At 52.1% G+C, this 24787-nt stretch overlaps 1 protein-coding gene across 1 annotated transcript in view; it reads left to right on the top strand.

The window, feature by feature from the left end:
- The window catches only part of LOC122938256 (dynein axonemal intermediate chain 1-like), an 86148-nt gene extending 72853 nt beyond the window's left edge, over nucleotides 1-13295 (top strand). The window contains exon 21 of the mRNA XM_044293645.1: nucleotides 13109-13295. Within this exon, the coding sequence (XP_044149580.1) occupies nucleotides 13109-13213 (105 nt within the window). The 3' untranslated portion in view covers nucleotides 13214-13295. The remainder of the gene's footprint in view (nucleotides 1-13108) is intronic.
- The last annotated feature ends 11492 nt before the right edge of the window (nucleotides 13296-24787 follow it).

The following is a 24787-nucleotide window of genomic DNA, read 5'->3' as shown; positions in this document are numbered from 1 at the left end:
CCCTGGCCCCTCTGTTCCTTCACTTCTGCCAGCCCCTGCCCCAGTAGAATTGGCCTCACGGCTTCCTCCCGCCGGGGCATTGACCGCATTGGCAAAGGAATGAGGGCAGCGACTGAATGGGTGACCTAAGTCACCACACAGGTGACACCTAATCTCTGCACATGATGCAGCGAGGTGGCCAATCTCCCCACACAGCGCGCACTTCTGTACAGTGCAGTTAGCACTGAAGTGTGTGGGGCTGCCGCATCTGTGACAGAGCTTCGGCTGACCCTGGTAGAAAATCTGGATGCGATCCCTTCCAAGGAAGGTGGCAGATGGTATGTGAGTAACTGTGTTTCCTAAAAGCCTAAGTTTTACCATGAACGTCCAGGCCCCAGACCAGATGCCATGTTCATCCCTGTTCTTCTTGGGAACCTCCACCACCTCCCCATATCGGCCGAGCCACGTCATGATGTCAATACACGAGAGTGACTCGTTACGGGTTAGAACGGTCACCCTCTTCACATTGTTCTGACGAGACACTGCCTGGACGGCAAAATCTCGCCAGCTGGGCTCGTCCTTTGCCATCTCATAGTTCGACCAGAAGAGCTCAAGTCCCTCCGGCCGAACAAAGCTGACATCGAACTCAGGGGTCCCATAGGGATGTATCAAGGCGTAGATGTCTGTCGCCTTGAAGCCCATCTTTAGAAGGAGCTCAACAACTTCTGATCTTGAAGGACATGTATCACTGCCCCTCCACCTCAGACGGACCACATTCCTACGGAGAGCACCCTGCCCAGCTGTCGGGAGGGACCACGTGGTCTCCCCGCTCCTTTGCTCTCGGAAGGCTGAGAGGCCATGCCTATCTATCCAAAAGGATAGATCAACCTCCCTCCCCTCTACATTGATTGTGCTCTCCCCTCTCTTTAGAGCCTCCAGAAGACGCCGCTGCAAAACGCCGTCCCCAGAGCCAGAGGACAAGGAGGGTCCCCTACTCCCCCCGGCCGCGACAGTAGCAAAACTGCGCACAGGGGCTGCCACAGCCGGGGGGGCAACCGGACCAGGTTCCACACCCTCCCCGCTTACCAAAGACCCTCCACCACCCACTTCCATATCTTCCATCCCCAAACCAGCCTTACTTACAACAGATTCTGCGACCTCCCTTCCTTCCCTCCTAACACCATTCACTCCACCATCCAAACCCCCAGACAAATTTTTATTAAAAATAATTTTCTGCCCCCCACCTGCTCCCTCACTCATACTGGCTGAACCGGTGTGTTTTGGTGTAATTATTGGTACCTCAGCATCACTGGGCCCTGGGGTCGGAGCTGCCCCCAAAAGACAGACCACAGCCCCAACCCCACTTTTATCATTGCCCTCCGCTTCCTCAGTACTACCATTTACAACTTTTGGACGCCGCTGATCCATTACCGGGCGCCGCTGATCCAAACGCTGCTGATCTGTTCTTTCATGGCGCCGCTCATCTGGACCAGCAGCGCCAATACAAAACAAAGGCTTTGGCCTCAGTTCTTGACCTTCATTGGGAGGCGTAACCGTCATAGCTCCGACAGCTCCTTCATGCCTCTGCTGGCCCGAGGGAACAGCGTCATCAGCGGTTGGAGCCATCGGAGCTCCTGCAGCCATCTGTGGCGTGGAGCCACCCCCTCCTCCCATCAGGGAGCAAACTCCAGCGCCAGAGATTTTTCTCTCATCCTCCGCAGTAACCTTCCTGTCCGGCTTTTCAGCCGGTGTCGCACCAGCTCCATCCCCGTTACTGCAAACAGAGACGGAGCTCACCACCATATCGGATACCTCGCTCTCCCCTCTCTCCTGCACCGAGTCCACTGCAGGACACGGGCTGGGCTGAGAAGAGGGGCTAATACAGTGAGCCGGCCCTGCGGTCGACCCGGGGGTCCCAGGGAGGGGGGTGTATACATATCTTACCTGCTCCTGGAGCTTGGTCTTCTTAGCCTTTTTCTTTCCTTCCCCAGGCGTCTCCGGTGGCAACTCATCACCAAAGCATAAGTCCTGGAAACGCACTGGGGACTCCAGGAGCTGGATCTCCTCCACTAGGGCCCCTCCCGGGCCGCAGGTCTCATACTCATCCCCCGAGCCGCAGCTGGGTGACCTTGCTATTTGGCGTGCAGGGGGCCCACTGTACGGAATCTGCTCCTGCAGGCTGCCAGGTGGATCTTGCTGGTCATCATCATCATCCTCCTCCTGCACGACTGGTTCCTTCTCCACCTGGCTGTCAGGCTGCTGCCCCATCTGCCCCTTCTCCTCCGCCATCTTCCGAAAACGTTCCTCGTTTAGGAGTTTTTCCTTAAACGGGCCGCTTTTATCTCGGAGTACAGTCCGCCTTTGCTCAATCTCGCCAATGTCAGCTTGTAGCTGCTTTATTTGGCTCTCCAGCCCCTGCTTCTTCCTCTTTGGGGCCACTCCAACACAAGACCTCAAGCCGCGCAGCTCCTCCCGGAGCCTCCTCAGGGTCTTAGTCGCGTCTTCGTACTCACGGAGGTGGCTCATGACCCGGGATCCGTAGGTGGAAATGGACTCCCGGGCCCTCAGTACGCCCCAGCCTTCCTCCTCAAGATCTGCTTCACCTCCGTGAACACTCGGCTTTTGCTGGGCCCCGGAAGGGCCACTCTCACCCATGCTGGCATTCGGGTCCTCCTTAGCGGATCCAGCCTTGCGGCTCTTCCTACTACCCTCAGACTCAGGGGAGACAGAAGCCACATTACTGCGACTCCTGCCAGATCTTCTTACCCCTGAGTCCTCCATGCAGGCCAAACGCTGGCTTCTCCTGTCCCCTGAAGGCCTGCCGCTGGGAACAGGAGCCTGGGGCTTGCTTCCCTCGCTCATGCCTGAGAACCCACTCTCCCCCTGGGGAGGAGAGAGCCGGCCTCAGGTGGATAGATTTTCCTCCAAACGCTCAGGAGCAGCAGCAGCAGCAGCAGCTACACACAGCCACAGGCGACCACACCCACAGGTAATCGCAGCTCAGGAACAGCTGGTCCAGAGCTGCACTCACTATTCTGCTGGTGCAGTCACTGTGTACATACATTACATTACTTATCCTATACTGATCCTGAGTTACATCCTGTATTATACTCCAGAGCTGCACTCACTATTCTGCTGGTGCAGTCACTGTGTACATACATAACATTACTTATCCTGTACTGATCCTGAGTTACATCCTGTATTATACTCCAGAGCTGCACTCACTATTCTGCTGGTGCAGTCACTGTGTACATACATAACATTACTTATCCTGTACTGATCCTGAGTTACATCCTGTATTATACTCCAGAGCTGCACTCACTATTCTGCTGGTGGAGTCACTGTGTACATACATTACTTATCCTGTACTGACCCTGAGTTACATCCCGTATTATACTCCAGAGCTGCACTCACTATTCTGCTGGTGGAGTCACTGTGTACATACATTACTTATCCTGTACTGATCCTGAGTTACATCCTGTATTATACTCCAGAGCTGCACTCACTATTCTGCTGGTGCAGTCACTGTGTACATACATTACTTATCCTGTACTGATCCTGAGTTACATCCTGTATTATACTCCAGAGCTGCACTCACTATTCTGCTGGTGCAGTCACTGTGTACATACATTACTTATCCTGTACTGATCCTGAGTTACATGCTGTATTATACTCCAGAGCTGCACTCACTATTCTGCTGGTGCAGTCACTGTGTACATACATTACTTATCCTGTACTGATCCTGAGCTACATCCTGTATTATACTCCAGAGCTGCACTCACTATTCTGCTGGTACAGTCACTGTGTACATACATTACTTATCCTGCACTGATCCTGAGTTACATCCTGTATTATACTCCAGAGCTGCACTCACTATTCTGCTGTGTACATCCTGCTGTGTGCGGTGTGCAGGGTCTGGTACATGTTAAATCACATCCTCATGCCTCCCCCATCGCTGTTCTCCCCCCTCCATTTCTGGAGGATCTTCTTGTTCCTTTCGTCTTTCTTCGCCCGCTTTGTGATAATCGCCTTGTATTTGAACACTTGAGAAGGGTTTAATTTGAGTTCCCGCATGAGAGTTATCTCCGGACGGCAGGCGGAGGGAAAGCGCCATTGTTCTGCGCGGGGCGGTCGGTCGTCTCTATCTGCCCATCAGACTCACAATGAGCCGGAGCGTGGAAATATTAACCCCTTCCCTCCTGCAACGCGGAGGAATACATAGAGATTCACAGTTGTGTCCATGCAGTTCTGCAACTTTGTAATGGACAAGATCTCTGCTTGCTGACAGTGAATGTGAAATATGTCCTGATCTAAAGCTTTTCACAGCTGAGGGTTTGTTATAATTGTATCCGTATCCAGTCTACAAAGTCCTCTGTGAGGTAAAAATCCAGCCTGATTCATGGTACCTGCACCAAGGGCATAAAGGGGTATCACTGGCCCTCCAGGGTCTAGAACTTCTCATGCCCAAGGACTTGGAACTTCTGAAGCTCCAGGATCTAGAGCATCGCATGCTCCAGGAGCTACAACCTCTGACACCCCAGGACCTAGAACTTATGACACTTCGGGGCTTAGCACATCTAATGCTTCAGGACCTAGCCAACCTGAGGCTCTCCAGTTGTTGCAAAACTACAACTCCCAGCATGCCTAGACTATCTACAGCTGTCAGCCTACAGCAGGGCATGGTGGGAGTTGTAGTTTTACAACAGCTGGAGAGACGCAGGTTGGCCATGCCTGGCCTAGAACATCGGATGTTCCAGCTCCTCTTTCATATTCTGCTCATTTCTTGTGATGTCATGGTCTGTTGTGTCCTGATGATGTCACTGCAGCTGCTTTACATTCCGCCTGCATCGGATGATGTCATCGCTTCTACGTGTCATTGTGTGCGGGGTGAGGCGAGGGTCGGCGGTGACTGATGCACGATAAGTGTAGCGCTCCATGTTTAATCACACTGGGATAATTGTCTGTAAATGGTTTATTAACCCCGGAGAATTGGAGGCCCCGTCCTCGCAGGGAGCGAGCGGATTCATTTCACGCTGCTTGTCGCCACCGCCGCCGCCGTCGTCACAATGTTCATGATCACTGAGTCCATTATAACAGCCTCATCTGTCGCTGCCCCGGCTGCTGTGATGGAGGGAACATGAAGGACAGCAAATGTGTTACTCTGCAGTCACATCCAGAGCTGCATTTATCATTCTGCTAACATCATGTGTTACAGTCCACTGGAATCCATTCACTACATCATGTCTTATACACCAGTCATATCCAGAGCTGCATTCAAAATTCTGCTGATAACATGATGGCTTACAGTCCACTTGTATCCACTCACTACATCATGTGTTATACTCCAGTCACATCCAGAGCTGCATTCACAATTCTCCTGATAATATAATGTTACAGTTCACTTGTATTCACTCACTACATCATGTGTCATACACCAGTCATACCCAGAGAGTTAACATTAGACCACAACTCCCACCATCCCCTGGTCTGAGGTCCATATTAAAAACTAGTCTGGGCTTTTTATACAGTGGGGTCTCTAAATAGGAAAGGTCTGGTCTGAGGTCTGTATACAGTGAGGTCTGGCCTGGGGCCTGTATACAGTGGGGTCTGGCCTGGGGCCTGTATACAGTGGGGTCTGGCCTGGGGCCTGTATACAGTGGGGTCTGGCCTGGGGCCTGTATACAGTGGGGTCTGGCCTGGGGCCTGTATACAGTGGGGTCTGGCCTGGGGCCTGTATACAGTGGGGTCTGGCCTGGGGCCTGTATACAGTGGGGTCTGGCCTGGGGCCTGTATACAGTGGGGTCTGGCCTGGGGCCTGTATACAGTGGGGTCTGGCCTGGGGCCTGTATACAGTGGGGTCTGGCCTGGGGCCTGTATACAGTGGGGTCTGGCCTGGGGCCTGTATACAGTGGGGTCTGGCCTGGGGCCTGTATACAGTGAGGTCTGGCCTGGGGCCTGTATACAGTGGGGTCTGGCCTGGGGCCTGTATACAGTGGGGTCTGGCCTGTATACAGTGGGGTCTGGCCTGGGGCCTGTATACAGTGGGGTCTGGCCTGGGGCCTGTATACAGTGGGGTCTGGCCTGGGGCCTGTATACAGTGGGGTCTGGCCTGGGGCCTGTATACAGTGAGGTCTGGCCTGGGGCCTGTATACAGTGAGGTCTGGGATTGCTCTAAAGTCTGTGTAATGGGGTCTGCATACAGTGGGGTCTGGTCTGGGGTCTGTATATAGGGGTCTTTCTGGGGTCTGCATGCAGTGGGGTCTGGGGTCTGTATATAGGGGTCTGCATGCAGTGGGGTCTGGTCTGGAGTCTGTATATAGGGGTCTTTCTGGGGTCTGCATGCAGTGGGGTCTGGTCTGGAGTCTGTCTAGAAGGGGGTCTAGTCTGGAGTCTGTCTAGAAGGGGGTCTAGTCTGGAGTCTGTCTAGAAGGGGGTCTAGTCTGGAGTCTGTCTAGAAGGGGGTCTAGTCTGAGGTCTGTATACAGTGGGGTCTGGCCTGGGGCCTGTATACAGTGGGGTCTGGCCTGGGGCCTGTATACAGTGGGGTCTGGCCTGGGATTGCGCTAAAGTCTGTGTAATGGGGTCTGCATGCAGTGGGGTCTGGTCTGGAGTCTGTCTAGAAGGGGGTCTGGGCTGAGGTCTGTATACAGGTATTATGGGTCTGGATACTTTTGACGCGTAGAGATCTTTCTCTCCCCCCCCCCCCCCACCCCTACCCCAAAACAAAAAGTCCCCAGTAAATCCCAGCCCTGGGGTCGTCTTTCGAGTCAACTGGTGACGAGCCTGGACACTGGCCTGTGGCACCTCATCAGGGGCTCACATGGGAAGACGCGACACAGGCCCCCCCAGAACCAGCCTGCTAGTTAGCGACCCGATGTGCCTCACACCTCTCCAGCTGCCGCTTGGCATTGTGCCTGCTGTGAGCCGGGGACACCGACATATGAGCGCCAGGAGCAGACAGGAGGCACCGGCAACCATAGGTACAGTTAGGTTGGCTTGGCAGTACTTCAGTGAGGATGTTGGGAGTGATGGTGCTGGTGAGCTCCATATCATTAACCCTTGCGTGTCAGGATGCCCTGGAATGGGTTTCTATTTTCGCCCCGCGCTTCCATTATTTCCCTGCTGGACGTTTCATTTATCGACTGTTGCCCGGGAAATGGCAGCTCTCCCAGGAACGCCGCCGCCGCCTCGCATTCATCACGGCCTTAATGGGAACTCCGAGGCGAAGGGGGATCCCGCAGGTTGCAGTTTGGCAGCTGACACAGAACAGACGTGAAATCCCCCACCTGACTGCGTGTATTATGTGGGCGCGTGCCCTGTGACCGCCACATCATCATCAGCTGCTGCGGGAGTAGGTATGTGTACCTGTCGTCCGGGGGTTAACGGCTCCTTACACTTTTAGGGTACGGGTATGCGGAGACTTGTCGCATGACATTGCCACTGGCGTCGCAGTGTGACATGACAACGAGGCCGTCGCAAAAAATCCAGACATGCTGGGTCACAAGTCACGCACGACTTCTCCTCCATTGACTTTAATGGGAGTTGTGCATTTCACAGTCAAATCGCTGCTCTAGTCGCAATATGGAGTCACGTGCAACTCTTGTGTACACAGCTTAGCGCCCACAGGACTCTGCTACATCTTTGCAGATATGCACATTGGGTTCCCTAGGTGTCACGTGCTCGATGGGGCCCCTCAGTCACTGGGGTCCAGATGACCCTCCTCCCCTCCACAGTCGCACTCCAGATTGGAGCTCAGATCCTGAACCATCCCCCCCCCCCCATAACACTTTGTGTCCCTTTAATAAATGGCACTGTGCACAGATGTGACGGCGCGCGCTCGGCCCTGCTGTACCCGGATAAAAGCCCTGATTGAGGCATTAATACGCCACCTGTCTGATGAATGGCGTCCGCCCTCTATTTTTGGCATCAATGCAAAACGCAGCGTCTTCAGAATCACAGAGGAGACGTGGGGGACGGAGAGGCCTTTGTGCCGCCTGAATGCCCATTGTGCCAGTGCGTCTGCCCGCTCCGAGCCATTGTCCCCACACGTGCACAGTGCCGCAAAGCGCGCCGCTCTTCCTGTGACTTAGTAGTGTAATAACCCCGCGCGCTCCGCACGCAGCGGGCTCTTATCAGGGTAATTGGACCCTGGCGTATGCCGCCAGTTAGGGGGGGCGCCGCTAATTGGATGAGTGAATCATCCCGGGGGCAGCGGGGGAACTCCGATGAGACAGACTGAAGCTGCTGCCATAGCAGACCTTCCCTATGTAATCCGCCATGCCAGGCTGGCGCTGCGTCATGAGCTGCTGCAGGAAGGCTTCGTTTCTGTGCTGCACGGAGATGGGAGTAGCAGCGAGGTGTTTGTCACCAGTTCTCACCGGGGGCCCACAGTTCCGTTCCCGAGCCTCTGTCTAAAAACGTGGAGTCCTCATTAGGTCAGGTATGTGTGGAGGAAAGGATTCTTTACAGTAAGAGCATCAGAGAGCAGTGTGAACTAGAGCCAAGGGACTCACGGGACTCCTGTGCGCCCATCGGTCCCCACTAGTGATGGCGCCACCCCGGTCCCTGTCAGATACAGACCACTGCATACTACTACCCCCAGTAAGACCCTGTCCCTACCCCTGAGTACTACATCCAGCCACTGATCAGGGTCTCCGCTCCGGCGTCCTGGAGTATAAGCCGCACTTAACGAGGCCGTTCACCCCGGGGCGATGAGTTATTACAAGCCAAGTGCGCAGAGAGCCCGGACCGCCATCCGTGTGATTAATGAGGCTTTTATCCCGAACCCATGATGTCCTCTGAAGGGAAGCGTCCATTAGAGCTCGTCTCAGTGTGTGACCTACATATAGGCTGAACGCACCCGCTCCAGAGCAGTAATCTGTGTGCAGAGACACCGGCCGAGAAGCCCCTCACTGCTATCCTATTACACACTGACCCCCACCTGTGTATTATTACACCGACCCCCACCTGTGTATTATTACACCGACCCCCACCTGTGTATTATTACACACTGACCCCCCACCTGTGTATTATTACACACTGACCCCCACCTGTGTATTATTACACACCGACCCCCCCACCTGTGTATTATTACACACCGACCCCCACCTGTGTATTATTACACACCGACCCCCCCACCTGTGTATTATTACACACTGACCCCCACCTGTGTATTATTACACCGACCCCCACCTGTGTATTATTACACACTGACCCCCACCTGTGTATTATTACACACTGACCCCCACCTGTGTATTATTACACCGACCCCCACCTGTGTATTATTACACACTGACCCCCACCTGTGTATTATTACACACTGACCCCCACCTGTGTATTATTACACACTGACCCCCACCTGTGTATTATTACACACCGACCCCCCCACCTGTGTATTATTACACACTGACCCCCACCTGTGTATTATTACACCGACCCCCACCTGTGTATTATTACACACTGACCCCCACCTGTGTATTATTACACACTGACCCCCACCTGTGTGTTATTACACACTGACCCCCACCTGTGTATTATTACATACTGACCCTCCCCTACCTGTGTATTATTACACACGGACCCCCACCTGTGTATTATTACACACGGACCCCCACCTGTGTATTATTACACACGGACCCCCACCTGTGTATTATTACACACTGACCCCCACCTGTGTATTATTACACACCGACCCCCACCTGTGTATTATTACACACTGACCCCCCACCTGTGTATTATTACACACTGACCCCCACCTGTGTATTATTACACACTGACCCCCACCTGTGTATTATTACACGCCGACCCCCACCTGTGTATTATTACACACCGACCCCCCCACCTGTGTATTATTACACACCGACCCCCACCTGTGTATTATTACACACTGACCCCCACCTGTGTATTATTACACACGGACCCCCACCTGTGTATTATTACACACGGACCCCCACCTGTGTATTATTACACACGGACCCCCACCTGTGTATTATTACACACCGACCCCCACCTGTGTATTATTACACACCGACCCCCACCTGTGTATCATTACCCACTGACCCCCCCCACCTGTGTATTATTAACACACAGACCCCCACCTGTGTATTATTACACACTGACCCCCACCTGTGTATTATTACACACAGACCCCCACCTGTGTATTATTACACACGGACCCCCACCTGTGTATTATTACACACGGACCCCCACCTGTGTATTATTACACACGGACCCCCACCTGTGTATTATTACACACGGACCCCCACCTGTGTATTATTACACACGGACCCCCACCTGTGTATTATTACACACGGACCCCCACCTGTGTATTATTACACACGGACCCCCACCTGTGTATTATTACTCACGGACCCCCACCTGTGTATTATTACTCACGGACCCCCACCTGTGTATTATTACACACCGACCCCCACCTGTGTATTATTACACACCGACCCCCCCACCTGTGTATTATTACACACCGACCCCCACCTGTGTATTATTACACACTGACCCCCACCTGTGTATTATTACACACCGACCCCCACATGTGTATTATTACACACCGACCCCCACCTGTGTATTATTACACACCGACCCCCCCACCTGTGTATTATTACACACCGACCCCCCCACCTGTGTATTATTACACACTGACCCCCACCTGTGTATTATTACACACTGACCCCCACCTGTGTATTATTGCACACTGACCCCCCACCTGTGTATTATTACACACCGACCCCCACCTGTGTATTATTACACACCGACCCCCACCTGTGCATTATTACACACTGACCCCCCACCTGTGTATTATTACACACTGACCCCCCACCTGTGTATTATTACACACTGACCCCCACCTGTGTATTATTACACACCGACCCCCACCTGTGTATTATTACACACTGACCCCCCAACCTGTGTATTATTACACACCGACCCCCACCTGTGTATTATTACACACTGACCCCCAACCTGTGTATTATTACACACCGACCCCCACCTGTGTATTATTACACACTGACCCCCCACCTGTGTATTATTACACACTGACCCCCACCTGTGTATTATTACACACTGACCCCCCCACCTGTGTATTATTACACACCGACCCCCACCTGTGTATTATTACACACTGACCCCCCACCTGTGTATTATTACACACTGACCCCCACCTGTGTATTATTACACACCGACCCCCACCTGTGTATTATTACACACTGACCCCCCCACCTGTGTATTATTACACACTGACCCCCACCTGTGTATTATTACACACTGACCCCCCACCTGTGTATTATTACACACCGACCCCCACCTGTGTATTATTACACACCGACCCCCCCACCTGTGCATTATTACACACTGACCCCCACCTGTGTATTATTACACACGGACCCCCACCTGTGTATTATTACACACAGACCCCCACCTGTGTATTATTACACACTGACCCCCACCTGTGTATTATTACACACTGACCCCCACCCTTGTTTTATTTCACACTGACACCCTCCTGTGTTTTATTTCACACTGACCCCCACCTGTGTATTATTACACACTGACCCCCACCTGTGTATTATTACACACTGACCCCCACCTGTGTATTATTACACACCGACCCCCACCTGTGTATTATTACACACCGACCCCCACCTGTGTATTATTACACACCGACCCCCACCTGTGTATTATTACACACTGACCCCCACCTGTGTATTATTACACACTGACCCCCACCTGTGTATTATTACACACTGACCCCCACCTGTGTATTATTACACACCGACCCCCCCACCTGTGTATTATTACACACCGACCCCCCCACCTGTGTATTATTACACACCGACCCCCCCACCTGTGTATTATTACACACTGACCCCCACCTGTGTATTATTACACACTGACCCCCACCTGTGTATTATTACACACAGACCCCCACCTGTGTATTATTACACACCGACCCCCACCTGTGTATTATTACACACTGACCCCCACCTGTGTATTATTACACACTGACCCCCCCCTGTGTATTATTACACACCGACCCCCCCACCTGTGTATTATTACACACCGACCCCCCCCACCTGTGTATTATTACACACCGACCCCCCCACCTGTGTATTATTACACACCGACCCCCCCACCTGTGTATTATTACACACTGACCCCCACCTGTGTATTATTACACACTGACCCCCCCACCTGTGTATTATTACACACTGACCCCCCACCTGTGTATTATTACATAGTAACCCACCACATCATATCGGGCAGCGCTATACAGATACTATAACTCCCATCCTCCCCTGTCCCCAGTGAGGCTCACAGTATAATTTCCCGTCACCGGGGCACGTTCACCATCACTAGGGATTTCTGAGGAGAAGACCCGGGAGCCGCTCAGGGCTGAAGCCGCCATCCAGCCGTCCCTGATCCCCCCCCCCCGCTTGGCTCCACAGCCCCCAGCCATCATCTGAAATGTTATGTCTTCTCATCTGTCCATGTAAATGCCGCGTCCTCTCCCAGACGGACGTGTTCTTCTTTACTGACTGACCCTCAGAGCTTAACAAAGATGTTACACGAGGGATGAAACGCGTCAGTAAGAAGCATCGACAGCAGCACAAGACAGTCTGAAAAGAGCAACGTCTTCAGAGACCCTGAAATCACATGATCCCCCGGACAGTCTCCGGCCGCCCCTGTCTACTTATTATATAAAGGAGAACCCCGACATTTATGAACTTGCAAAAGATGGAATGAACGCATCTTCCTAACACAGTGAGATCCCTCAGGTGACCGTGGCATCGCCATACCTAAATATCAGGAGTGGAACCGATGGCACAGTCTGGTACCTTCCCAGCTGGCAGACCACAACTGATCCTGAGTTACATCCTGTATTATACTCCGGCGCTGCACTCACTATTCTGCTGGTGCAGTCACTGTGTACATACATTACTTATCCTGTACTGATCCTGAGTTACATCCTGTATTATACTCCAGAGCTGCACTCACTATTCTGCTGGTAAAGTCACTGTGTACCTACATTATACTATAACCCCCATCATCAGATACCTGGATCATGAGTCTTCATTACGTCTTTAGTTCTGATGATTCATTTTTTATCTTTCAGGAAAAGAAAGGGCAAGAAGTCCCTAAAGGTCCCGAGGTGGAAGTGGCCAAACTGGACAAGTTACTGTCCCTGGTTAGAGAACCGGACGACAAACCTGAGAAGTGATGGATCCTCGGGGGCGGTGCCTAATCTTCACAAGAATCCAGGAATCTTCTGCTTCTTCTTCTGTTCATAATAAATGTTTGTTATATTAGAGTGACGTCTTCTGTCTCAGCGCGATATGTGCAGACTCCGCACTCTGATAATATCACTCTGTCCCTCCACTATGGTTTGCACTGCAGCAATGCTTATTCGGAGGATGCTGTGTATAAGCACCAGCTCACCGTGAGGTCCGTACATGGTGAGATGATTTCCAATACATAAATGACAGGATTACAAGCAACTAAAGCAAGGAGAGGCTGCGTATCGGCTGAGGGATGCAGCAGAGCTGGGGTGATACCACAGTCAAGGGCTGAACAGGCGGCCCCATGTGTGGTCTGGGGCCCAGGGAAAGAAGGTCCCATCTATCTTCTCCAAGGACCATGAGAACGTGAAGATGTGTCCTGCAAAGAATAGAGGTCAACCAGTGGGAGGCAGAAATGTCATTGACTGCCCGGGGTTATGAGACTGACAGGGCTGTGGTGCAGCATCCTCTGTACACTATGGCGGCTCATCTCTGGTGACTTCTGGCGGTCATTATAGGTGTACAGTCAGGAGATATGTAGGTGAGGGCTTATACCTCCAAATACGTGCCTCGGCCACTTACTGGGTCTTTACCCCCAGGTCCTGCTGATCAGAGTGGAGGAGGGAACAATAAGCTAGTATCGGCCATTTTAGGCCGAGGGAGGATGACTGTAGGACAGGAGAATACAGTCTATTGCTCCCTGTTATCTGCCATTTCAGGCCGGGAAAGGATTACTTTAGGACAGGAGAATCCAAACCTGAGTGTGGTCGCACTACAGCTGAGCTCCTGAGTGAGAACCAGAGAGGAGGAAAGGGAAGAGATGACCTCAGATGCCACAGTTGTGTCCTCTTCATATGGTGAGAGATTGGATGAGGACTACAAAAAGTGGCTAGAGGGAAAGTGTAAAAAGTGGGGTGCAGAGATTAAAAAAGAGGAAGGAGAGAGGTAGCACCTTTCTAGAGTGGCATCCATCTGTACCTCTCACCTTGGACCAAGTACCGGAGGAAAGCTCGACGATCTCCCCTCTTTTTTATCTTTCCAACCGGTATCCTGGTCTTCATAACATCTCTCCCTCCTCTTCGGAGGATGAGGGTCAGGGCAGGGTACCAAAGGGCGTAGAGGAGGCTCCTCCAGGGGTTGCCGAGTCTCCTCCCTCAAAGGGTGTAATGACCTCAAGAAAGGAGGCTAAACCAGGGCCAGCAGGCAAAGGTGTCATGGATACCTCTCCTTGTCTGAAAAGACAGGAGGAGGACAGGGCGTCATCTTCTGAGGGTAGTGGGGGTGGTAAGAAGAAGGCTGTCTAGTTCAATCACCAAGGATGGCGGCACTTAACCCGTTGATGCTGGCGAGTATTAATGTCGCCAGCATAAAGTCAGATATGGCAAGATTTATGGCCTTTGATTTTTTCAGACGGGTTGAAGCTGGTGTTTTATTTTTGCAAGAGACCAGGCTGCCAAGCTTGGTAGATCTTCATAAAGCCAATCGGGAATGGTGGCTAGGGCCATCATATTGGTCTCTTGCGGCCGAGCCGTATAGCGGGGTGGCGATCCTTTTTAAAACCACCGAAAGAGTTAAATGCAGACGGGTAATCGAGCTGGAAATGGGGAGGTCTTAGATCCTGGATGTTCTAATGAGGGGACAGGAGCTTCGGCTCATAAACATCTACGGTCCTCAGACTAAGTGGGACCATAAGGGTCTTTTTATGAGAATCAAGCCCTTTCTTTTTACCAGCCGACAGGTGGTCTTTGGAGGGGACTTTAATAATGTCACTAGACTCCAGGATAGGGGAGGTTCAAGAGAACAGAGGCTGGCTTATGATGCGATCGCTCTGAACAGTATAGTTAGTGAGGCTCGCCTGGTGGATGTCCTCATCGGCACACCCCAGGCCACGAGGTGTTCACTTACTTTAGAGGTAGTCAGTTCAGGTCTAGAATAGATAGGTTTTATTTGAAAGGGGAAGCCATCTTTTCAGCCTTAACGGCAGTGGAGTTGGATTTCTCCGACCACGTTTTGATTATGTTCTCTCTGAATGTTGCAAAGACTCCTCGGCTGGGTAGAGGTTTATGGAAGCTGAATTAGGCACTCCTGGAAGATATGGAGATCAGACAGTCTTTTGAGGACTTTCTGCAGAGTCAGGTACCTTTAATGGACCTTTGCAGTAGTAAGTCGGAGTGGTGGGAGATGTTCAAACATCGGGTTGCGGGTTTCTTCTGTACGCTCTCTAGCCTCAGGAGTCTGGACAAATATCGTTTGTACCAGGCCCTGAGGAAGAAACTCGAGCATCTGGTCTCGACAGGAGGTAGCCGCGAGGATATCTCTTGTGTCAAATCTTTGCTTATGAGATGTCAGTATGATAGACACGCATCTTTGGTTTTTGAGAGGGACTTCGCCCGACCCTTACAGAAACTATAAGATGGCCGTGAGTTGTAAGTATGTGGCTGGACTGATTGACGGTATGGAATCCCTGAAGAGGTCCAAGTCAGGGATCTTGGAAAGCGTCAGATACTTTTACTCATATCTCTTGGGTAAGAAGGAACTGAATTGGGGTCAGATGTTGGCTTTCTTGGCTGAAACTGTCCCTGAGCCAAGAGGTGATTTTTCTATTGATGTTTTGGTAGAGCCAATCAGGGAAGAGGAAGTGAGACTGGCCATTGAGGGGCTTTGGCTCAAGAAATCGCCAGATCCAGATGGCAACATCTGAATGGTAAAAGACCTTTAAGGACCTTTTGGTTCCCCTCTTGACCGAGGTATTAAATGAGTGTCTATCCTCGGGCACTCTGCCAAAGTCAATGAGGAGGTCGGCCCTGATTATTCTATCAAAGGGAAAAGATCCGTGCCGTATTGAGAATTGGCATCCCATAGTGTTTCTTAATACAGATAGGAAGATTCTGGTCAAGATATTGTTCAGTCGTCTGGAGAAATTTGCGACAGGTATCCTCTCGGGGACTCAGCACTGTTCTGTTCCTGGTCGGAGTGTTTAGTGTCCGGGAGGACGTTGAGCAGAGGAGGGCGGGTCTTTGGAAGGGGTACCTGCTGTCTTTGGATCAGGCTAAGGCTTTTGACCGGGTTGATCATGAGTACCTGTGGTCCATCCTTTTGAAGTACGGCCTGCCAGGGAGGTTTGTTAGCTGGCTACAAACCTTGTATGTGGGGGCAGGGAGTTTCCCGTCGGTAAACGGCTGGATTTGGCCGGTCTTTTGCAGTAAGTTCCGGTGTTCATCAGGGATGTCCTTTAAGCACTTTGTTGTAAGTGTTCGCGATTGACCCTTTCCTTAGAAGTATAGATCGTGGACTGTTGGCAGGGGTTGGGATGGACCTGGCAGGGCAGGGCCTGTCTCTGAGAGTGGTGGCATATGCCGATGATGTCACTGTTTTTGCCTCTTTGCAAGAAGAGGTGGAATGGCTGATTTCAGAGGTAAATTGCTACTCGGAGGATTCCGGGTCCAGTGTCAACCGGGAGAAATTTGAAACTCTCTGGCTGGGAGGAGGAGAGCCTAAGTTTGGTCTCCAGGGCACCCTCCCAGAACCCCATGGTAGGGCGAAGATTCTAGACACCAAGTTTGGCCCGATGATTATCATCAGACAAATTGGGAAAGCAGGCTGAAGGATGCCACTCATAAGGTGGACCAATGGAAGGGTTGGTATTTAACCTTTCGGGAAAGGGTCAATCAGAGCGAAACTTACCTGATCCCTTTGTTGATATACTTGGGCAGCGTCTGTATCTTGCCAGAGTCTCTCTGGCCACGGGTTTACAGTCTGTTTTTCCAGATCTTATGGGGGAACAGACTGACCCTAATCAGGAGGGAGATCACATACCGCACAAGGAGAGAAGGTGGGTTGGGTATGGTCAACCCAGTGGTATTCTTGTGAATACCATTCTTAAAGCAAACATTGCCAACCTCTGGAAAGAAAGGGCTCTTTTGTGGGTAGTCTCTTGTAAAGGATGGTTTCAGCCTTTCTTCCAGGAATGGGAGACAGGTGGGCAAGTGAAGGATCTCCGTACACCACATGGGCCTCTCCCGACTTATGCTGCCCTGACTGAAGATCATCCGACGGTGGGGCTTGGGAGTGAGGGAGATTAGGACCATGTCAAGGAGACTCCTTGACAGTAGGGTCCTGTCTTCTCATTTCCAGGCCCCGCTGGCCCTCGGGGACTGCCCAGGTCGGGATCTGGAGGTAGGGTTGTTGCTTTTAAATTCAGTAAGGATCCCTATGAAATTTTGGGATTTCGTCTGGCACTGCTTCCATGGTAAGCTGTATGTGAGGGGCAATCTGAAATACAGGAAACCCGAGGAAAGGGGTTATCCCCGGGAGGAGTGTTGGAGAGCATGGACCACTTCCTGCTTCAGTGCCCCTTTAATACAGGGGTTTACCACAGAGTGGGGGCTTCCATCGGTTGGCCTCGGCTGGCTGCCCTATGCAGAGTGGGTTTAAGGGGCATTCAGAGACCTGGGTGGTAGGGACCACTGCACTTCTTTCTTAGTTAGTGTAGTGGTTAGGTACCACACGTGGAACGCGAGGTGTCTAGTCGCGATGTGTCATAAAATCCTCCCTGGGGAAGAGTTATGTAGGAGCATCCTCGGTGACCTGGTAAAGGTTCGCTCTCTGGAGCGTGGAAGGCTGGGTGCTGCCAGAGTCTCCCATCTTTGGAGGGGTTTTTGCTTTGGGGTACCTTAGCTGACTAATCCTCCAGTTCCTCCTGGTGATGGGCTGATCTTAAACTCCTAGCTTTTTGTTTTGCAATGAAAAAAGGGCTTCCAGAGGCCAAACCTGGGCCTGGTGTGTGTACTGACTGAAAAGTCAGCGTTTAGGGTTTATGGTAAGTGATTATTGTATATATTGTAGATTATGTTGTGTTTATTGTATATATTGTATGTTATTTTATTTTCTGGGTGTTAGGTTGGGTGAGGGACTTCGGGTGATGGGGATAGTGTTTGCATGGACTGTTTTGGCCTTAGCCTGACCTGGGGATAAACTAAAAGGCTGGGGACAGAGCTCGGCTTTTCATGTGAATTTAGATAGATGTGTGGGTGTGAAAAAAAAAAGGATGGATTTATTGTTGTTTTATTGTTATTTTATTGATGTTGTTGTTTGGTGGTGGACCAGGTTTGTTTTCAGTTAGTTTATATGATTTGGTTCTTATATTGTTAAGTATAAAAATTAAATAAAAATTAGAATTTTGTAGGGGACGGTGACGGATGTGTATATAGTATATTATATGTGTGTGTGGTATGTGTAGGAGGTGTGGACTGGCTGGAAGGGGAGATATGGTCCGAATTATATTTTTATGTCATTATTATACGTTTATGTTTTAGTTTGTAACTCTTTTATTATAAAATATTGTTTTAAAACATAACAATCTATTGCTCCCTGTTATCAGCCATTTCAGGCCGGGGAGAGGATTGTGTGTAAATCTATAAATTTGGACGCTGTGACTGTCACATGATCCTGGAGACTTTTGACCTGAAACTGGTTCATGGCCCGGAGTACAAGGGGTTAACGCGACATTGTGCTGAAGCAGCTGGATGATTCTCCGCCGTAAAGTTGCTGCATGTGCAAAACAGACGCGTCTCTTCCTGCTGGATGAACAGGACGGCGCCCCTCCGGGCAGGACGACGCGGCGCTTGCTCCAAATGTGTTCGCTTTGTTGTTTTATCTGTTTGAGCTTGTTCATCCAGAAGAAAATAATCCCCCCCTCCCCCAAAAATCCTGACCAGCAGGAAGTGTCACAGCCGAGAAGTATGAGCAAGAAGACCACCCTGATACCCACCAGGGGTCCTACCAAATATTTATACCATCATGTCTTATACTCCAGTCACATCCAGATCTGCAGGGAGCTCTCACACTGCAGGATCTCGTGCCAGTGCTCCCACCTGCTGGTTCAATGCATGACTTAGGTCTTCTACTCCAGTCACATTCAGATCTGCATTCAACGTTTCCTGGGAGCTCTCAGGCGGCAGGACCTCACACATCATGTCTCATCCTCTCCCTATATACAGTCTATATATATACGAGCTTCTTCACATCCTATTGGTTCAGAATCTGTAGAGAGTAGTAGTTGTACATTGTGGGAGTTGTAGTCTATACCCAGGATACAGCGCTTTTGGGGAAGGAAAACTACAACTCCCACAGTGCAGTGCAGCCGGGGGGGAGTGGCTGTCAGCGCCCTGTTGACAGATTTCCATGCAGCATACAATATTTGTGAATGCAGATTTGAATGTAACTAGAGTAGAAGCTGGAGAATAGTGGTGCTGATAATAACTTACGGCACAGATTTGGGGTTTTATATTGTGTTTATTAAATTGCAGAATATAAAGTGAGACGCGTCAGCGTCAGGAAGGTGCAGGCACAGGACAGTGACAACCTGGTGCTTAAAACAGGAAAAGGGGCAGGGTCAGCACCCCGATCCAGAATGTACCCCGTGATCCACTAATCAGGTAAGGCAAAGGGAGAGGCGACCTCATGTATTTCCGTATCCGCTCCCCTCCCCTCCCCATCACTAATTCATCGTAGGAGGTGTGGAAATGTGGCGATCACGTGTGCTTCCACCTCTGAGATAGCGGGAATAGAGGGGAAGCGTCCTGCGCCGGCGGAACTGCGGACACGAGCCCCGTCCCAGCACTGCCGCCTGCAAGGACCCCGCACAGCAGCAAACAGTCCCCTATGGAGTCACTGCTCTTAGGGGAGGATACCGCCATAATGTGCATGTTATGGATGATATGTGATCAGCGGTGCCTGTCAGGGTGGATTCACATGAGGCGTCATTTTACGCCACAGAAAAATCCACGTCTTACTTGCAGATTCTGATGGTTTGTCACGGACTTGCTGTGGGTTTCACGCATTGCACTGTGATCTTGCACATGTTCACACACATTTGGCGTGACAGTATGGAGGCTGCAGGGGGGTGCCGATCTCCGTAGTGAGCAGGAGGGGGCACCCTATGCTTGCAGGTTCAGCAGAGGTGCAGGAGGCAGCGTTCAACACTTGCAGGGTCAGTACTGGTGCAGGAGGGGCGCTCCTGATTACAGGGTCAGTACTGGTGCAGGAGGGGGTGCTCCACACTTGCAGGGTCAGTATTGCTGCAGGAGGGGGTGCTCCCTGCTTGAAGGGTCAGTATTGGTGCAGGGGGGGGGCGCTCCCTGCTTGAAGGGTCAGTACTGGTGCAGGAGGGGCGCTCCCTGGTTACAAGGTCAGTACTGGTGCAGGAGGGGGCGCTCACGCTTACAAGGTCAGTGCTGGTGCAGGGGGGGCGCTCCACGCTTAAAGGGTCAGTACTGGTGCAGGAGGGGGTGCTCCCTGGTTACAGTGTCAGTATTGGTGCAGGAGGGGGCGCTCACGCTTGCAGGGTCAGTACTGGTGCAGGAGGGGGAGCTCCCTGGTTACAGTGTCAGTATTGCTGCAGGAGGGGGCGCTCCACGCTTGCAGGGTCAGTATTGGTGCAGGAGGGGGCGCTCCACACTTGCAGGGACAGTATTGCTGCAGGAGGGGGTGCTCACGCTTGCTGGGTCAGTACTGGTGCAGGAGGGGGCGCTCCACGCTTAAAGGGTCAGTACTGGTGCAGGAGGGGGCGCTCCCTGGTTACAGGGCCAGTATTGCTGCAGGAGGGGGCGCTCCACGCTTGCAGGGACAGTATTGCTGCAGGAGGGGGCGCTCACGCTTACAGGGTAAGTGCTGGTGCAGGAGGGGGCGCTCCCTGGTTACAGGGTCAGTACTGGTGCAGGAGGGGGCGCTCCACGCTTACAGGGTCAGTGCTGGTGCAGGAGGGGGCGCTCCCTGGTTACAGGGTCAGTACTGGTGCAGGAGGGGGCGCTCACGCTTACAGGGTCAGTGCTGGTGCAGGAGGGGGCGCTCCCTGGTTACAGGGTCAGTACTGGTGCAGGAGGGGGCGCTCCACGCTTAAAGGGTCAGTACTGGTGCAGGAGGGGGCACTCCCTTGTTACAGGATCAGTATTGGTGCAGGAGGGGGCGCTCACGCTTGCAGGGTCAGTGCTGGTGCAGGAGGGGCGCTCCATGGTTATAGGGTCAGTATTGGTGCAGGAGGGGGCGCTCACGCTTGCAGGGTCAGTACTGGTGCAGGAGGGGGCGCTCACACTTGCAGGGTCAGTAGTGCTGCAGGAGGGGGTGCTCACGCTTGCAGGGTCAGTACTGGTGCAGGAGGGGGTGCTCACGCTTGCAGGGTCAGTACTGGTGCAGGAGGGGGCGCTCCTGGTTACAGTGTCAGTAGTGCTGCAGGAGGGGCGCTCACGCTTGCAGGGTCAGTACTGGTGCAGGAGGGGCGCTCCTGATTACAGGGTCAGTAGTGCTGCAGGAGGGGGCGCTCACGCTTGCAGGGTCAGTGCTGGTGCAGGAGGGGGCACTCCACGCTTGCAGGGTCAGTACTGGTGCAGGAGGGGCGTTCCCTGGTTACAGGGTCAGTATTGGTGCAGGAGGGGGTGCTCACGCTTGCAGGGTCAGTACTGGTGCAGGAGGGGCGCTCCCTGGTTACAGGGTCAGTATTGGTGCAGGAGGGGGTGCTCACGCTTGCAGGGTCAGTGCTGGTGCAGGAGGGGGCACTCCACGCTTGCAGGGACAGTACTGGTGCAGGAGGGGCGCTCCCTGGTTACAAGGTCAGTACTGGTGCAGGAGGGGGTGCTCACGCTTGCAGGGTCAGTACTGGTGCAGGAGGGGGCGCTCACGCTTGCAGGGTCAGTACTGGTGCAGGAGGGGGCGCTCACGCTTGCAGGGTCAGTAGTGCTGCAGGAGGGGGTGCTCACGCTTGCAGGGTCAGTACTGGTGCAGGAGGGGCACTCCTGATTACAGGGTCAGTACTGGTGCAGGAGGGGGCGCTCACACTTGCAGGGTCAGTAGTGCTGCAGGAGGGGGTGCTCACGCTTGCAGGGTCAGTACTGGTGCAGGAGGGGGTGCTCACGCTTGCAGGGTCAGTACTGGTGCAGGAGGGGGCGCTCACGCTTGCAGGGTCAGTACTGGTGCAGGAGGGGGCGCTCCTGGTTACAGTGTCAGTAGTGCTGCAGGAGGGGGCGCTCACGCTTGCAGGGTCAGTACTGGTGCAGGAGGGGGCGCTCACGCTCAGGTGATTGTTGCATTGCTGTATTAGGAGGCAGGAGGGATGTGACGGATCCACCAGGCCGCACATGTCGAGGAGCTTCCCTGATTCGTTGTCCCCTTATTGCTGTATTTTTTTAAGTTCCTGCTGAAAAAAATGTCTATATTAAAGATTTTAACCCCTCCCACCGCGCTCACGTCATGTGACCCATCATCTGCAAACCGAGTGCAATGGAGGATTATTCATCGCAGAAGGCTTGCCCACCCTCCTCAAACCCTGCTGGCCCTTTAAGAGCATCTGCCGTTCTGCTACATGGGGCTTTGTGAGGGAGCTCTGGAGACCATGTTCCTCCAGGATTATAGTGCACATTGAGGAGGTCAGCAGGTGGACGACCCACGGACAGTCAGACATGAGCCCTAATCCAGGAGTGACTACTCTACCCGACATGAGCCGGACCACCAGCTCGCTCCCCAGAGCGGAGGCCACCGGAGGTTGTAGATGGGAAGACGTCACAGATCTTATTATTCTGTTTGCATTTTCTACAACAATTGCATCTTCAGGTTTGTTTTGGCTCTGGGCATTTGTCATAATGGTTACTATGCGGCAGGGAAGATACTGTTCCCGTTATCTGCTTCCCGTGGGTTCCAGGAAAATTAAAGTGCAGAGTGAGATGCAAAAAGTGCTCTAAGATCATGACAGTGCTGCTGAAGGATCCTCCGGTGGCTCCTTTCTTCAGGTGATGGATAATCAGGATTGTAGTAGATACTTCTCCTCGTTCCCCTTCTCAGAGTCCGGTGAGGGGCTGGAGTTGGGGCAGGATGGAGTCTGGCATGCCTTACATAAGATGAGGAAGAGGATGAGGATCAGTAATGCAATCACACAGTTAAAAGAGATGGCCACCACCGCTCCGATCGACAGCCGTGAACCCATCTCAGGTACTACCCGTCCCTGAAGCAGGCAGATGTAGCAGTGCTCAACCAACGCTTCTATCTACCAGGTTAGCACCACTTGATTAGACATGGTGGAGTTCAAGTCAGGTCCAACGGTGATTCTACATCTCCAACCTCAGGGGCAACTGCAGCAGAACTTCATGTTGGGTTCACCCTTCAAAAGCTGCATCAACACATCATGTGCGAGGATCGACTACATGGATCATCCCAAGAATCTGCTCACCAAGGTCAGAACATCTGAATCTGCAAAAGAGCAAAGAAGTGAGATCATCAGGTATCACAAATGACCCATCTCCTTCCATAAAACCCAGAACTGCCCCTATTATATCTTAGCAAGTGGGTCGGACCCCGGGGGCAGCGCAGCTCATTCTTAAGGATGTCTCTCCTGGTATGGCCTTGGTGGACTCCTGGACTGGACTTTGCAGCTCTGACCAGGACCACGTGGTCATGTCTACATCCTCATCTCCATTCCTCAAGTTTTCCCCCAGCACATCTTTAGGATTTCCTCAAATCTAAGATCTCTTTCAGAAATATTACAACCTGGTGGAGGGACCTGAGGACTGAAGATGATGGAGATGAGGTCTTCTTCCCCCCTGCATTGTGCCCTTCACCGGGACAATTCTCTAGTAATCCTGTTCCTTGCAGTAAGGAGGTGAAATAAGACGTCTCGGGTCTCCTCCGGGGCCGATCTATAGACCTGTGCAGCAATCAGTGGTGGGTCACCAATCCAGAAGCCCTAAACTTGAACACTCCTAGTCCTGCTCCCAGCTGAGGATTTGTGACTATTGTATCCAGTCCAGACAATGCTCTCAGCAGCTACAATGTATCAGTCTGGAGTCTGTAGAGCATTGTCTAGACTGGATACATTGTAACAACCCCTCAGCTGGGAGCAGGTCTACAAGTTTACTGCTCCTGAATGTAAACATCAGTGTTCTAAATTCACTGACAGCAAGCAGAAATGTTCGGCCTAATGAGGAGTTAAAAAAAAAAGTTTATAGGCACTATAAGACAGTATGTGGGCACTGTATGCTACTATATTACAGGCACAGGATGGCAGTATGAGGGTACATAGCAGGCACAGTATGGCAGTATGTCGACACTGTATGGCACTATATTGCAGGCACAGTATGGCAGTATGTGGGCATTGTATGGCGCTATATATCAGGCACAATATGGCAGTATGTGGGCACTGTATGGCACTAGATTGCAGGCACAGTATGGCAGTATGTGGGCACTGTATGGCACTAGGTTGCAGGCACAGTATGGCAGTATGTGGGCACTGTATGGCACTAGGTTGCAGGCACAGTATGGCAGTATGTGGGCACTGTATGGCACTAGGTTGCAGGCACAGTATGGCAGTATGTGGGCACTGTATGGCACTAGGTTGCAGGCACAGTATGGCAGTATGTGGGCACTGTATGGCACTAGGTTGCAGGCACAGTATGGCAGTATGTGGGCACTGTATGGCACTAGATTGCAGGCACAGTATGGCAGTATGTGGGCACTGTATGGCACTAGGTTGC

The sequence above is a fragment of the Bufo gargarizans genome, chromosome 1, assembly GCF_014858855.1.
Source record: "Bufo gargarizans isolate SCDJY-AF-19 chromosome 1, ASM1485885v1, whole genome shotgun sequence".
Lineage (NCBI taxonomy): Eukaryota > Metazoa > Chordata > Amphibia > Anura > Bufonidae > Bufo > Bufo gargarizans.
The sequence above is the reverse complement of the archived record's forward strand: the minus strand, read 5'-3'. Positions and strand labels throughout refer to the sequence as shown.